We start from the raw sequence: 16,143 nt of genomic DNA, 5'->3' as shown, positions 1-16,143 counted from the left end.
AAAATAGAGTACAAGGAACATGTTAATTAGAAGCATTGGTAAACACTAGATTATTAAATAAGCTAAGAGAAGACCAAGATAAAAGAAACTAAGTGTGAGAATAGTTATTCTTTTCCCATAGAGTTCTGTAAGAATTAGTTCCAATTTTATGTAAGGCACTGGTGGGTACGATGGTTAATAAGACATTTGACTGAATAGTGCAAATTAAGCCATGCAGTTAGTTACTCATTATATGTTTTTATTTGGCCTTGGAATGTGTTTTTTATACTTATCTCTCTAGGGCTTTATTTGATAGTCTGGGAACTTATTTCAAACACTATGAAGATCTAACTCAGGAAGTGCTGGGAAGCAGTCCAGTGTGTTTATCCTGACCCCTGTTCAACTTTTTCCTGCAGTCCACTCCGTGCTGGGAATAGACAGCTGTCCTCTGAGGCTGAGGCTAACCAGACTATGCAGAACTTTCTCCTCTCCAGCAGTCTCTGGATATGGGGTAGCTGTTAAGTGCTTGGGTTTCTAAGGGCTCCTTGAAAAAGAAAGCTATGTAGAAAAAATAAATAGATGGCCTGTTGGTCAAGCAAATAATTGAGTAGAAAAATGTCATTAAACTTATTTTTTTTATTTTTCAATTACAGTTGACATTCCATATTATTTTATATTAGTTTCCGGTGTATAGCTTAGTGTTTAGACATTATATAACTTACAAAGTGATCCCATGATAACTCTAGTTCTCACCTGGCACCATACATAGTTATGACAGTATTATTGACTATATCCCCTATCCTGTGCTTTATATCCCTGTGACTATTTTGTAACTACCAATTTGTACTTTTTAATCCTTTCGCCTTTTCCACCCAGCTCCTCAACCCCCAAAATGTCATTAAATTTAAAATGAAGTTTGTAGCAAATTTAGATAATCATCCACTGATGGATAATGAAAAATTGGAATTTATTAAATGAGAATATAACTGTAATTATATTACTCATGTTTAATATGAAACTAGTCCATTCTGATTTTTATTTTAATGAGACGGCACTTTGAAATTTAAAGAAACAACTTTTTAATGACTTTGGAGCTCAGAATCATGTCGGATTTATCCCTTTGAATGTTTACTATTAAGGGTGGTTTTGTATGTATTTTTTAGAGCAATTGGTATCTATAGACTCACATGTTATTTTAAATCTTTTTATGAACTCTTTAAAAGTATTTTTCAGCCTTGTTTTTCTCTGTAAAGTGATTTTTAAGTTTCCCTCTTCTATTGTAATTTAGCTATCATTGCTATGGGCTGGGGAAAGTGTAAACAAAGTTTTACATCAGTGTGTTCTGACCATAAAGTTAATATTAAAAACCAACTTTGATTATTGAGATGCTAAATGCTCAAAAATTGAATTTCCTGAACATTATATTAGATTATTAGTGTATATTTTATACATATTTATCAATAATTTTGATAATTATTCCTGTTTTTCTTCTCTGCTCTAGTTGAATGGATTGCAGCAGTTACCATTGCTGCTGGAACAGCCGCAATTGGTTATCTAGCTTACAAAAAATTTTATGTTAAAGATCATCGCAACAAAAATATGGTTAACCTACACATTCAGAAAGATGACCCCAAGGTCGTACATGCTTTTGACATGGAGGATTTGGGAGATAAAGCTGTGTACTGCCGTTGTTGGAGGTCCAAAAAGGTGAGGAAATAAGTCCTTTATATTAGTACCATTTTTAATGAAATACTTCTTTTTTAAAATTATTCTATCAAACAGGTATCACCAGATAGTGTTAAGATAGCCAGCCCTTTTAAAAAAAAATTTGATGGATCCTTTTCTTCTCTGTTTTCCTTATACTCTTCAGGAATATAATTACTAAAATGTATAACCACTGCCCTGCTGGTTTGGCTCTATAGTTGAGCATCAACCCAAGAACCAGGAGGTCACGGTTCAATTCCCAGACAGGGCATATGCCTGGGTTGCGGGCTTGATCCCCAGTAGGGGGCGTGCAGGAGGCAGCCCATCAATGATTCTCTCTCATCATTGATGTTTCTATTCCTTTCTCCCTCTCCCTTACTCTCTCTGAAATCAGTAAACACACACACACACACAAGAATGGTTTAAAATAAAATGTGTAACCACTATAAAGTAAAATTACATCATATTCTCCTTGAGTTCAGTTGAATATAACCATATTCTTAGCCAAAGAAGAGAAAGAAATCTCTTTATTTAGTCGTAAAGATTTCCTCCTCAAGTGGATCTTAGCCTCTGCTATCCCACAAAAGGATGTATGCAGCCTAAACACAGAAACAGAAGAGGTGAAAAAAAGAAAAAGAAAAAAAAAGAAAGAAAGAAAGGGAAGAGGTAAATGTTTTCTTGAGTTTTCAAACTCCTGGATTCTAGGAAAAGTTTTAGAAATTTCAAGAGAAAGTTTGGGAAAATTTGCCTTGAAATTTTTTATCTGGTAAACATATTGACTTTGTATCGTAAACTTTCTTTAAGCTGCAGCTTCTATAGTTAAATGTCTAACATTATATTTTTTAAAATCTTACTTTCTTTTGTGAGATTTGCATTTCATCAGGTTCCGTTTGGAAGTGTCATCTGTGATACCTGCAGCTTTTAGACAGTGATGACAGCTACTGATCTAAAGATGGCAAATTACTCTTCTAAGGTCACCTTGAAAAGCTTCATACACTGACTGACTTTCTGACGGCACGTTACGTGAGGGACCTCTTCCTGTACTGGAGAGCCATTATCACAAATCAACATATCACATAGTAGGCACTGGAAAGCATATTCCACTAACTCCCTTCTCCCAAGACAATTGATGTTGCATAATCCAGTGATACAGTACTTAGATTATGTCATAGTGTCTAAAAATGCTTAATGAACATATGGAATATGAACCAAAAATTAATAGTGCTATTGCAAGTTGTATCTTAAGAGCACTATTCATTTAGAATGTGGGATTGTTCAGAAGTACCAGTGGGGTTGCTAGGAAATAATCCTCAATAATATTCTATAGACTAGATCTGGTTTGTTTTTAAAAATTATGCCTATAATAAGTTTCATTCTTTTATTGCTCATCAAAATATAGAAAGTAATACCTGTAGAAATGAGGGCATTTCAGAATCAGAGTTGTAATAGTTCTTTAGTCAGTGATGATTTTAAATAGTTCATTTAATGTCTACTCTATATACACGCATGGCAAAAGTAGTAAAACAGCAGGTTTCATAGATGTGTATAGTGGATACAGTACAAGGGCTTTAAATAAAAAGAAGAGTTACACTGTGGGCTAGAATTTTCTGGGAAGGTATAGTGATATATATATGGAAGTTAAATTGCCCAGAAATGTTGGTGGCATTTGAATAGACTAGCAAGTATTAGAAACTTTATCAAAATCTTCTGGAAAGAACTCATTTGAGCAAAGGTGGGATCAATGAAGAATCTAGTCTTGTCCTTGCACTGTCTGCCCCCAGAAATAAGTCCAAATTGAAGAGAGTCTTGAGTGTACCAATGTGAGGAGTTTGTGCCTCCAGACTTGGGGGAGCTCCTTGTCAGGAATTTCAGACATAAAGTTAAAAGACTTATACCAGGGTGCTAGCTATGGGACTGGAAAACAAGGAACAGATAGATAAATGAAACATTTGGAGGGAAGGATCAGCCAAATGCAATGATGATTTTTGTCAAAGATTGGGGGAGTTCAGCGGACACTCACTGAAGTATCTAAGCCTTTGAGTTTGTAGAGATGGTGCCATTAACAGAAATAAGGAATTCAGGGTGAATAGCTGGTTTCCTAGGACAGTAATAAGGAGTTTTATTTCAAAGAGTGAACTTACGGTGATATTTGAATGGAAATGTACAGCAGACAATCTGAAAATGTGGGACTGAAGTTGAGACATCAGGGTTAGAGATAGAGATCAGCAAAATTGATGAGTCAGGCATAGGAATGCAACCAACCAATCCTGGATACAGATAAAAATCAAGGGCTTCGCCCTAACTGGTTTGGTTCAGTGGATAGAGCGTCAGCCTGCGGACTCAAGGGTCCCAGGTTCGATTCCAGTCAAGGGCATGTACCTTGGTTGCGGGCACATCCCCAGTAGGGGGTGTGCAGGAGGCAGCTGATCGATGTTTCTCTCTCATGGATGTTTCTAACTCTCTATCCCTCTCCCTTCCTCTCTGTAAAAAATCAATAAAATATATATATTTTTTTAAATCAAGGGCTTAGTATGAACTCTTAGGGGATTTTCTGCATTTTGGGAAAAGGAATAAGAGCCAACAAAGGAGATTAAATGGTCCAGAGTTAAGAAGAAAACTAAGAATATTACGGCTTCACAGTGGAAAGGGAGAAAGTTTCAAAGATTTGGTTGTTGGCATGTGTGAAAAGTCAGCCAGGTGAATAGACTTAGTCAATTGACCTTTTGGTGTCATTTCAACAGAATAATTAGAAGCTGTGTCCTAGTGATTTAAAGTATGCATTCTTAATAAAAAAAAAAAAAATGCTAGAAGTCAAATCTTCAGTAAATGTGAATGAATGAAAGAAAAAGAAATGAGATGACAGCTTTAGTGGACTCTAAAGCTTAGCTTTGAGGTCAAGTAAAGTGTGTTTACCTTGGTTGGGTTTTCCCAGAAGGTAAAGCGTCAATAAAGCAAATATATTCTTTCATGGACTAAGATCTCAAGTATTTCAGGAAGAATCACAAATAGACAGAGGTGGTGATTTGAATGTTTATCAGACTTTATAGTTCAACATAACATTCCAGGATTATTCTTGCATCATACAGTTTAGAATTTTCAGATGGATAAACAAGGGATTACCATTTCCCATAGCTGGACTTTAAGGAATGCCAGATCAATCATTTTATTTTCAGCTTTCTCTGTCTTTTGTGTGTTTACCTTTTATGACATTAATGATCCTCTTTGCATCTAGGATTTATCACTTTGGAATTTTCTCTGAATCTTGGATACTTTTTATTCCCAAAGTGAATATTACTTTGAATATTACTCAAGTTAATGGATGGTCTTCTTCAGGCATCTTTGGAAGCTCCCCGCATTCCTGAGGTTCCTAAGGTTGTCATAACGCACAGGTGCTAAGTCACACATTTACATGTCAATGCACAGACTTGTAATTAATACCTTTGACTAGATAGATGTTACATTCAGTAATTTTTTACATTCAGTAATTTTTTTACTTAGACAACCCAATTATTTTATCATAAAACGTAAATGCCTTTTTTACCTATTTCCAAAAAAGTTATATGTAATATAAACTTGAATATAATCCTAATTTATTCTTAAGGTACAATCTCTGGTTTGTTGTATGTATGTAACGAGTGGTTTTCCCAGAGCTAATGAATCAGATCTGTTAGTAACATGTGGAAATTCATTTTTTAAAAATATATTTTATTTATTTTTTACAGAGAGGAAGGGAGAAGGATAGAGAGTTAGAAACATTGATGAGAAACATCAATCAGCTGCCTCTTGCACACCCCCAATCAAGGTACATGCCCTTGACCGGAATCGAACCTGGGACCCTTGAGTCCTCAGACCGACGCTCTATCCACTGAGCCAAACCGATTAGGGCTAGAAATTCATTTTTTAACACACTTCATTCTCCCTCTTCCCCCCAGAATTGGTATGCCCTCTGCTGTTTCAGAAACTGGCCTGAATAATATTTCATAATATTTCACCGAAGGGCTCTCCATATGTACAATGAGAAGGAAAGGAGCCAATAGAAAGGAGATGATTAAAGTGACTACAGGGGAAGATGCTATTTCAGACAGTGGTGTCTTGAAAGAGAGTGGAAGGAAATGAGACTAAGCCCAGATGTAAAACTCAGCCTTAAAAAGGAAGATAGTCTTACTTTCGAAACAAGATGAGGGAACCTTGATGTAAGAGAGAAGAGTATGCAACATAGTCTTACTAGATTCCCACTCCACCCCACCCCCACTCACCTCAGGTAGGTTAGTTACATCATTTGCTGAGTCGTATTGTTGTAGGCAGAGAGAAACGTGTTTTAGTACTCACTGATTCCAAGTCAAAGGATGGGAGAAAATGAAGCATTAATTTAGAAAGTTGTAGCTAAATATTTAAGAAAATAGGTAAATTTAGGATTTAGTTCAATTCATAAGTGAAAAATGAAACTTTAAAGACAATTAATTGAATTGGAGACCAATATTAACAACTGTATATTACAGAGTCTGCTGAAACAAATTTTCCCCCTAAAATCACCCTCATTTTTATTAATGAGCCAAATTAAGACCAATTTATTTACTACATTAAGTTTAGTTTCCATTTGCCCTGGTTATATGCATAAACACAATAAGAATAGCAATTGATTATATAGGCTCTTTTTTAAATTTTTATTTATTTATTTTTAAAATATATATTGATTTCAGAGAGGGAGAGATAGAAACATCAATGATGAGAGAGAATCATTGATTGGCTGACTCCTGCACGCCCCCTACCAGGGATCAAGCCTGCAACCCGGGTATGTGCCCTTGACTGGAATCAAACCCAGGACCCTTCGGTCTACCGGCTGACGCTTTATCCACTGAGACAAACCAGCTAGGGCTAGGCTCTTTTTTTAAAAAATTGTTTTATTATTATTATTATTATTATTATTATTGATTTCTGGGAGGAAGGAAGAGGGAAAGATAGAATCCTAAATGATGATAGAGAATCATTGATGGGCAGCCTTCTATATTCTGTACACCCCCTACTAGGGATTGAGCCCACAACCCAGGCATGTGCCCTGACTGGGAATCAAACCCTGACCTCCTGATTCATGGGTCAAAGATCAACAACTGAGCCATACCTGCAGGGCTATATATGCTCTTTAAAATCTGCTTTGCTGGAATTTCATGATTGAGCTTTAATTAGTCTCCCAGAGCAAAGAAGCTGAGCCACCTAATTGCCATCAGGTTTTCCTGCAATACCTATAAACTTGGGTAAATTACTCAAATTGAGGTCCCCAATGATCTCCTTGAGGTTCCAATTGTTGGGCTAGTGACCTGTAGCCCTGCTTTTCATGTTCCCAAAGCCTTGATCCGTTAAGAGGCCTGGGAGAGAGAGCAGCCACCCCTCTCAAAGGGAAGCGGGGAGAGTCCCTGTTAAGTCATTCCTGAGGCTCTTACAGAAGTTGGTACCAAAGATTCCTGGTGACCTATGTCTTGGCCAGCCAGACGAGACAGCACCTCGGGCCCTGCCAGCCTTTTCTAGGAATATTAGAGAGTGCCGGGTGTCCCAAGCAGATGAGCTAGGCTCTCATTTATCCAGAAAATGGTCCTGTTCAGAACCTCAGAAAGCAATTCCAATTGAAAAGTCAAAGTTAAAAAGGAGCCATCCTTTTTTTCCCCTGTCTTTAGTTATCTTGACCCTTATCTATAGCCTAGAGCAGCGGTTCTCAACCTGTGGGTCGCGATCCCTTTGGGGGTCGAATGACCCTTTCACAGGGGTCGCCTAAGACCATCGGAAAACACATATATAATTACTTATTGTTTTTGTGATTAATCACTATGCTTTAATTATGTTCAATTTGTAACAATGAAAATATATCCTGCATATCAGATATTTACATTACGATTCATAACTGTAGCAAAATTACAGTTATGAAGTAGCAACGAAAATAATTTTATGGTTGGGGGTCACCACAACATGAGGAACTGTATTAAAGGGTCGCGGCATGAGGAAGGTTGACAACCACTGGCCTAGGGTCTCTCAACCCTTAACCCTAGCTCCACCTCCAGGATTTCAGAAAGCTCAAAGTCAGCCTGAACTTAACTCCAGATACAAAAGAAGGAGGAGAAAGTGTCCTTCAAGCCAACTGAAATTGAAATGAAATGCGAGGACCATTTTGGACCTATGTAGGACCATTTTCTTTTATTTACAGCTTCAGGGTTTGAGTTGGGGTTTTTGGTGAGTGGTGGGCTTATTTTTGTTTTTGGAGGTGTGTGTGTTATAGAAAGTCTCAATCTATGAATGGTTTGGAAGTGGGTTGCACTGAGTCCATTTTTTCATAGAAAGAATATTTAACAAACCGAATAGGATATTTTCTGAATGTTGGTTAATCCACATAAGGACAGTGTTGTAAAATCTTAATCTGTGTTTATATGTTTTCCTATTACATCTACTATCTTATGTTTACCAAAGGATGTACATAAAAATGGTGTAAAATGTCATATTCTTTCAGGAAGTTTCAAAGATCTCACTGCTTTTGTTTACTTTCTCAACCAAAGGAAACCTGTTTCTCTGAGTGATTTATGGTAATGAGCCAGAGTGGCCCCAGGCAACTTCCTTGGGAATATAATCCAAACTGTCCTTAAAAATACAAAGTTTGGAGAAGGAAGATAAAATTTTCTTCAGTTGCAGATAGAAGAGATAATTCAAAGAGGGGATGTATTTATTTCCATTTTGAATCACTCTAAAAACAGAAACATCATAACTTGAGATATGGGGCCCTTAAAAATAAACATATCTTAGGTTTTTTATGAAGACCGTGGTAATGTTAGCTTTCCAAGTGTTTTTTCTTTTTCTTATAGATATTTCTTTCAATCTCTTCTCCATACTTTCTCCAACCCTGTTTTAAAGATACCTGAGATGAATGGATTTTTAATTGGTTTAACAAGCATACTAGGATATTTTCTGGACGTACAGGAAAATCAGCCAATTTAATTCACAAGCTTTTCTCCAGGATATATTAATGAACAAAGACTAGTATCTTAGAACAAACTTTAGAATCAACTATGACCTAACCTTTTTTTCATCAAATATTGTATCTTTTTTAGTTTTAACTTTAAGTATTGATACTATATGAGCTGAATTAAATATACCATTTGTGTTTTTATAACTTTAGCTCTTTGCTTGACAAGTTTAACAAATTTCAACATTTTAAATGAAAGAGTCTTAATAAAATTTTCATGTTTTCATTACATTAATATTTAATGCAAAAACTATACCTGCTCTGACTGGTTGGCGCAGTGGATAGAGCGTCAGCCTGCGGACTGAAGGGTCCCGGGTTCGATTCCACTCAAGGGCACATGCCCAGGTTGTGGGCTCAATCTCCAGTAGGGGGCATGCAGGAGGCAGCGGATCAGTGATTCTCATCATTGATATTTCTACCTCTTTCTCTCTCCCTCCCCTTTCCTCTCTGAAACTAATAAAAATATATTTTTTTATAAACTATTCCTAGATTATGTTTGAAAGCACTTACCTATCACTTATTTTCTTTCTCTTGGATAAAAAAGTTAAAAATAAAATAAGACACTTTCTGAAAAACATTGTTATGTAATTTACTTTTTGAATTTTAATGCCCAGTAATTACCATTCATTCATTTATACTATATTAAGGATCATGAAGTAATTTCAATAAATATATTCTATTGAAATGTACAAAGCAGCCCTAAGAAATTGCTAATCTTATTTTGAAATAGCTCATTTTGACTTTGGTTGAAAAGAAAACGTTTAGTTGTTCATAACTTAAAATAAGAAATCCCTAATGCGTAAATATAATGGGAATACTTAACCTTCACATGAAGTTTGGGAGATGATTCTGACCTAAGTCAATAATTCCTGTGGTTAAGTGTTAATAGAAAGTAGTATTAAAAGATATCAGTGCCTCTGAACAAAATGGTTTTTAATACCTAGTTTACATCAGGTATTAGGCAGAAACAGATTATTGTAAAAAGTATATTCTCTCTCTTTTTTTTTAAATCCTTACCCGAGGACATGCTTAGAGTGAGAAACGGAGAGAGAGAGAAAAACATGGGTTGGCTGCCTTCCATAGGAACCCCAACCAGGGATCAAACTGCAACCCAGGCATATACGTGCCCTGACCAAAATCAAACCGACAACCTTTCAGTGCACAGGCCAACACTCAACCAACTGAACCGTTCCAGCCAGACTATAGTCTCATCCTGATGTATGGCTTTCTTAATCTTTATAAGATTTTCTTTATTCTCTATAGATTTCTCTCCTGTTCTCGATTCTATATATGGAGAAAAAATAATTTGAGAAAATGAATTAACTTTCTAGTATTTTTAACAGTGACATTAAAAAAGAAATAAAAGTGAAGCATGCTACATCAGTAAGTTATTTGAGGCTTTTTTACTTACTGATATTTGTTTTCCAGAAATATCAACACTAATAAAAGAGAAAAATGGTAATTGGCGTACGAGCTACCCTTTTCATTGGCTAATCAGGGCTATATGCAAATTAACTGCAAACTAAGATTGGCAGTTAACTGCGAACTAAGATTGGCAGTTAACTGCCAACAAGATGGCGGTTAATTTGCATATGTAGGCACAATGCAGGGAGGTGAAAGGGAAAGCAGGAAGAAGCCCCCTGCCACTGACAGTGACCGGAAACCCAGGGGGGAGCTAAGAGCTGGGGGCCGCCTTTGCCCTGCCCCCCAGCCATGATCGGAGAATCAGGCGCCTTTGCCGCCCTGGCCAGTGATAGCAGGAAGTAGGGGTGGAGCCAGCGATGGGAGCTGGGCACAGTCGAAGCTGGCAGTCCCAGGAGCTAGGGGTCCCTTGCCTGGGCCTAAAGCGAAGCCCACGATCGCGGGGCCGCTGTAGCTGTGGGTCCCTGCTGCCTGGGCCGGACGCCTAGGCCAGAGGCGTCAGGCCTGGGCAAGGGGCCGATCCTGTGATTGGAGGGTGATGGGGGTCAATGCCTGAGGGCTCCCAGTATGTGAAAGGGGGCAGGCTGGGCTGAGGGACACTCCCCCCCCACACACACACCCAGTGCACAAATTTCGTGCACCGGGCCCCTAGTCTATATTTATAAAAGGCTAATATGCTAAGTGTCCCTCCCTCCATCCTCTGGTCCCTATTACATGCACTGACCACCAGGGGGCAGACACTTAATGCAGGAGCTGTTGAGCTGCAGTGACTTGACAGCAGCAGTTCTTGGGTGATGCACTCCAAAACCAGAGGAGGGAGCCCGATTCCTTGTGGGGCCACGCAATTCCACCTTTGGCTGTGGGTTATGTTGTTGCTGGGGCACTGTTGGCCCCGTATCTGGTTTACTGCATACTTGCATTTGTGTTCCACACCCTGAATGACAGCAACTTTGCAGAGTGCCCTCTTGCACTCTGGGACCCCTCAGGGGGTGGGGAGAGACAGTTTCGGCCCGATCCCCGCGGGCCAGGCCAAGGGACCCCACCTGCCGGAGGGACCCACTCACTCCGCAGATGGCTTTCGAGCCGTGGGGCCACCCCATGTGCAGCTGGCTGGGGAGAACCTGTGAGAGGTTGGCTCCAGGGCGTGTCCAGCCCATCTGGCCCAGTCCCGCCCTGCCTGCCACCTTCTAATTAATTTCCTTTCAATGTGCACAAATCTGAATCTGTGGACCGGGTCACTAGTGTTTTATAATCTGTGTGTGTGAAACTTTACAGTGACATGTTTTATGTGAGCTATTTATAAAAATGGAGTCTTTTACAATGTAAACTTTCATTCTCACTGTAAAATCATGTGTTTATCAAACATATGCCACTTTGAAATGCTGTTCTTTGCTGTAGAATACATTTTAGTTTGATTTTTTTTTTAATGGCCTCTTTCCTCATCTATGCCAAAAAACCTGAAAGCTTAGGTTCATGTTTTTGCTGCAAGGACTTGTTTTTAATATGAATAAACTGTGTACCATATCTTATTGACCTAAAAAAAGAAATAATGCAAGCTTCATATGTATTACATTATATTGCCCCAAGATGGAACTTATACCTGGATATAGAAGGTATTCTGAAAACCTTGAGTTTTTCTGTAATTTTTAACTAACTTACTGCCTCTCAGAATTATATACAGATAGTAAAATTAAAATTGAATTTCATTAACATCAAATATTTTAATTTTTTGAATAGACACTGCTAATATCAAAGTTTAAGATTATATATCATCATTGTCTAGTTTCAGGTATCTGAAATTATATTCCCCTTCCCAGTGAGTAATCAGGCGATTTTACTCGTAAGGCCGAGACTCTTGTTACTATACTCTTCTAAACAGGCTCCTTCCATGCAATAGTGTACCTTATACTAAACATGAAACTCTAGATTAAATGGAACAGGTGCTAGCTATCATTGTGTGACATGAAGTAGAAGTGAAGCTATAAATATAGAAAGAAACAAAATAATCTAGTGATAATTGAGCCTTCTAAGTGTAAAATCCTGAGGAGACAACTAAAACACTGTTGAATCCTTATTTTTATTATTTAGCAGTAGGACGGATATATTTGCAAAAACCAATGATACACATACACACAGAGAGAGGTCATGTGTAAAAATATACCTAATTATAATAACCAATGACCATATAAGATAAATAATCTTGTCAGAAATACATGAGACTTGAGAATGAAAACTGCAAGAGAAATAAAATAGGATTTGGCAAAAAACAAAATTCTCATGTTTATGAGGAAGAATAAATAGATAGAATTTAAATAAAGTTAGGTAAAGGATAAATAGGAAAGGTTTAATAAAGAATAATAATATGGCTCGGTCAGCATGGCTCAGTGGTTGAGCATTGACCTATGAACCAGAAGGTCATGGTTCAATTCCTGGTCAGGGGGCATGCAGGAGGCAGCCAATCAATAATTCTTTCTCATCATACATGTTTCTAGCTCCCCCTTCCTCTCTGAAATCATTAGAAAGGTATTTTTTTTAAAGTAATAATATAGAGGAAAACTAGCCCAATTTTAAGCTTATTTTAATCAGTTATTTTCCTAGTGGAATAGGTTGATGAATATAATGTCAAACCTGTATCTAGGCATTGTATATTTTATTTTGATAAAATTATGAAGAAAGGTATAACAATCTAGGATGCAACCTCTAAAAATATTGAGGCAACAAGATCTAGAACAGCATTTTGCAAAGTGTACTGTACTCTATAGAACGTTGTGATCGTGGATAAGTTAAAAATGCCCATAATCTAGTCAGTTTGGAAGAGTTTGGGGTAAAATAGAGTTTTTTTTATAGCAGAACCTTTGTAAAATAATAATATATATTGTGAATCAAAATAGCTTTGTATGTGGGTCGTTTGTGTGTTTTTTAAACACAGAATAAAATCATATTAGAATATATTGCAGCACTAACTTCTTTGGAGCATATTCTGGGAAACAATTTTTTGTCCTTTCCCTCCCACTAGACACCAAAAGATCAGCTATATCTAAAATGTGAAATCATGAGCCCGGCCAGCTTGGCTCAGTGGTTGAGCATTGACCAACGAACCAGGAGGTCACGGTTCAATTCCTGATCAAGACAGATGCCCAGGTTGAAAGCTCAATCCCCAGTGGAGCATGAAGGAGGCAGCCAATTGATGATTCTGTCTCATCCTTGATGTTTCTATCGCTCTCTCCCTCTTCCTTCCTTTGTGAAATCAATAAAAATCTACTTAATGAAAAATGTGAAATGATGAAACGGAATGTGAATCTACCATATTTCCAGAAAAAAGTCTCCATGAAAGATGTTAAAAAGAGAGAAATGTATGAAAGGAAATGTATGATGTTAAATAGGCCTATTTGTATGAAAATAGGAAAATTAAAGGCATGAAAAACTAAGCAAAATAAAAAGGTTTAGGGGAAAAAATTGTATTAAGTTGATCAACAGAGGGATCATGTACAAATTGATCTTAAATAAGTGAACTTAGGCTCTTAAGTAAATAGGCAATTGATATAGCCAGTTCACTAAAAAGGAATTATAACTAGTATATAAACATGGGTTTTCAAAATCCATACTCAAATATCACAAATAGGAATGCTATTTTATATTCAGTCATCATGATATATATGTGACTTGAACGTCACCCCCCACTCTGCCAAACATAATACTGACTTTGTGATTAGACATTTTACATTCTCTTTTTCTCTTCCCAGTTCCCGTTCTGCGATGGAGCTCACACAAAACACAACGAAGAGACTGGAGATAATGTGGGACCTCTGATCATTAAGAGAAAAGAAACCTAGATCGACAGTTTCCATGCTGCAAACCAAGTCATCCTGATTGTTTAATTAGAATGACTGCCACTTTAGTCTAATTCACCTTCTCTGGGTTCTAGATGTGGTATATTACAAACCGCAGCTTTCATATTCATGTCATTTGCCTTACTTGTTGAACCATCGTGGTGCACGTTTGTTTAAACAAAGGAAAAAGTGAAACTGACCTCATGGCCTGTGGGTTATTTTGGTTTTGTAAGGATCCGTTTCTTTGCATTTAATATAATCACATTAGAATGTAGTTGTATGTTCAAGTTAACATTAAATTATTCTCAAAATCGTGTATGTGCAGATTTACTTACAATTTTCAAGAAAAATTATCACCTTTTATTAGTTAACTTAGAAAGTAAATTGGGTGTGGTTAAGCTACATTAGTCTCTTAAGACTTAATGCAATCTAGGAATAACCTGTTATGACCTTGGTTTTCTTCTTGACAGTGATAGTGATAGTGACACTGAGAAAACATGGCTGCTGTGTTTTCCCAGTTTTTAATCAAAATGAACTTTGAATGTTATTCTGCTTATTTAGAAATGGGCCAGGTCAATAATAAAGGGGTGGTAACTTCTTTGTACTCATCTTCATGGATATTTAATTGATCCATTAAGGTAACCAATAGTGGCTATTTTTAAAAATATATATTTTATTGATATTTTTACAGAGAGGAAGGGAGAACGATAGAGAGTTAGAAACATCGATGAGAGAGAAACATCAATCAGCTGCCTCCTGCACACCCCCCACTGAGGATATGCCTGCAACCAAGGTACAGGCCCTTGACCGGAATCGAACCCAGGAACCTTCAGTCCATAGGCTGACGCTCTATCCACTGAGCCAAACCGGTTAGGGCCAATAGTGGCTATTTAGATCACAGAGAAAATAGACATAAGTTGTCATGAAGAATGTCTTAAATGTTCCAGGATTCTAGCCCAAGCAGTGGCAAGCACTTGATATGGGGACATTTAATTGAAGCATGTAATATCAAATCTCTTGAACACAAAGCCACACATCCATGACAAGTAGTAATCACAGGGCCAGATCAAAGGTGTGAAAATATTTTTATTTCCCATGTTGATAATTAGGCATATGACTGGTTCTAGTAAAACTATTTTGGGGAGAAAAATAAGAATTACATCCTCTTTTAAATTGTATGATCTTTTTCTTAAAAGCCAAAATTTGAAGACAAATATTTTTGTCGCACTTTTTTAAAAGTGCATGTTTATTGCTGAAAGTACTACAGATGTCCCCTCTTTTTCCCCATTGACTCTTTCTAGCTTGCCCCCGTCCCCCATCCCAGGCCCTCGCCACACTATTGTCTGTGTCCATGGGCCATGCATATTTGCATTTAAGTTTCTTGGTTAATCTCTTCCCACCCACCCCCCACTTTCCCTCTGAGATTCCATAGTCTGTTCCATGCTTCCATGTCTCTGGTATTTTGTTCATCAGTTTATTTTGTTCTTTAGATTCCACATATGAGTGAGATTATGTGATACTTACCTTTCTCTGTCTGGCTCATTTCACTTAGCATAATATTCTCCAGGTCCCTCCATGCTGTCTGAAAGGGTTAGAGATTCTTCTTTTTTACAGCTGCATAGTATTCCATGGTGTAAATGTACCACAGCTTTTTTATCCACTCATCTACTGATGGGCACTTGGGCTATTTCCAGATCTTAGCTATAAACATAGGGATGCTACTATGAACATGTGGGTGCATACATTTTTTTTCTGATTGGTGTTTTGGGTTTCTTAGGATATATTCTTAGAAGTGGGATCACTAGGTCAAATGGCAGTTCCATATTTAATTTTTTAAGGAAAATGTTGAGTGTTTCCTTCCACGACTCGCGTGGAGTAGGGTTTGGTATCTGAAAGAGGAACCACACAACAAATGAGAGAAAAAGACACGAGATAATTTTGCAATATTGGGGGACCAGGCGGCAAGTCCCGAAGGACTTCCTCCCTGTGCTCAGGCCTCACCAAGCTTTTATTGATCTGGGATGCACCCATAGCATAGCCCTAGGCAGGTGACCCCCTGCAACAGGCAGACTACCCCATCAGCAAGGATTTACATAATAATAAATGGGGGAGTAGTTTCAGCTACCACTGTCTGGACAAACAGAGGTGGCGCCTAGTTCTGACCTTTGGGAGGGCTTCAAAGGCACCCAGCCTTGGGGGGGGGGG

The 16,143-nt window shown here is 37.7% G+C and overlaps 1 protein-coding gene across 1 annotated transcript; it reads left to right on the top strand.

Moving 5' to 3' along the window:
- Nucleotides 1-435: 435 nt before the first annotated feature.
- Nucleotides 436-14,254, top strand: CISD1 (CDGSH iron sulfur domain 1). Its single transcript, XM_059662676.1, has 3 exons — nucleotides 436-490; nucleotides 1,481-1,686; nucleotides 13,852-14,254. Exons 1-3 carry the CDS (start codon nucleotides 451-453, stop codon nucleotides 13,939-13,941), a joined length of 336 nt encoding a protein of 111 aa, XP_059518659.1. The 5' UTR covers nucleotides 436-450; the 3' UTR covers nucleotides 13,942-14,254.
- Nucleotides 14,255-16,143: the final 1,889 nt, after the last annotated feature.

This window comes from Myotis daubentonii, chromosome 13 (assembly GCF_963259705.1).
Source record: "Myotis daubentonii chromosome 13, mMyoDau2.1, whole genome shotgun sequence".
NCBI lineage: Eukaryota > Metazoa > Chordata > Mammalia > Chiroptera > Vespertilionidae > Myotis > Myotis daubentonii.
This window is presented reverse-complemented; position numbering and strand designations above follow the sequence as displayed.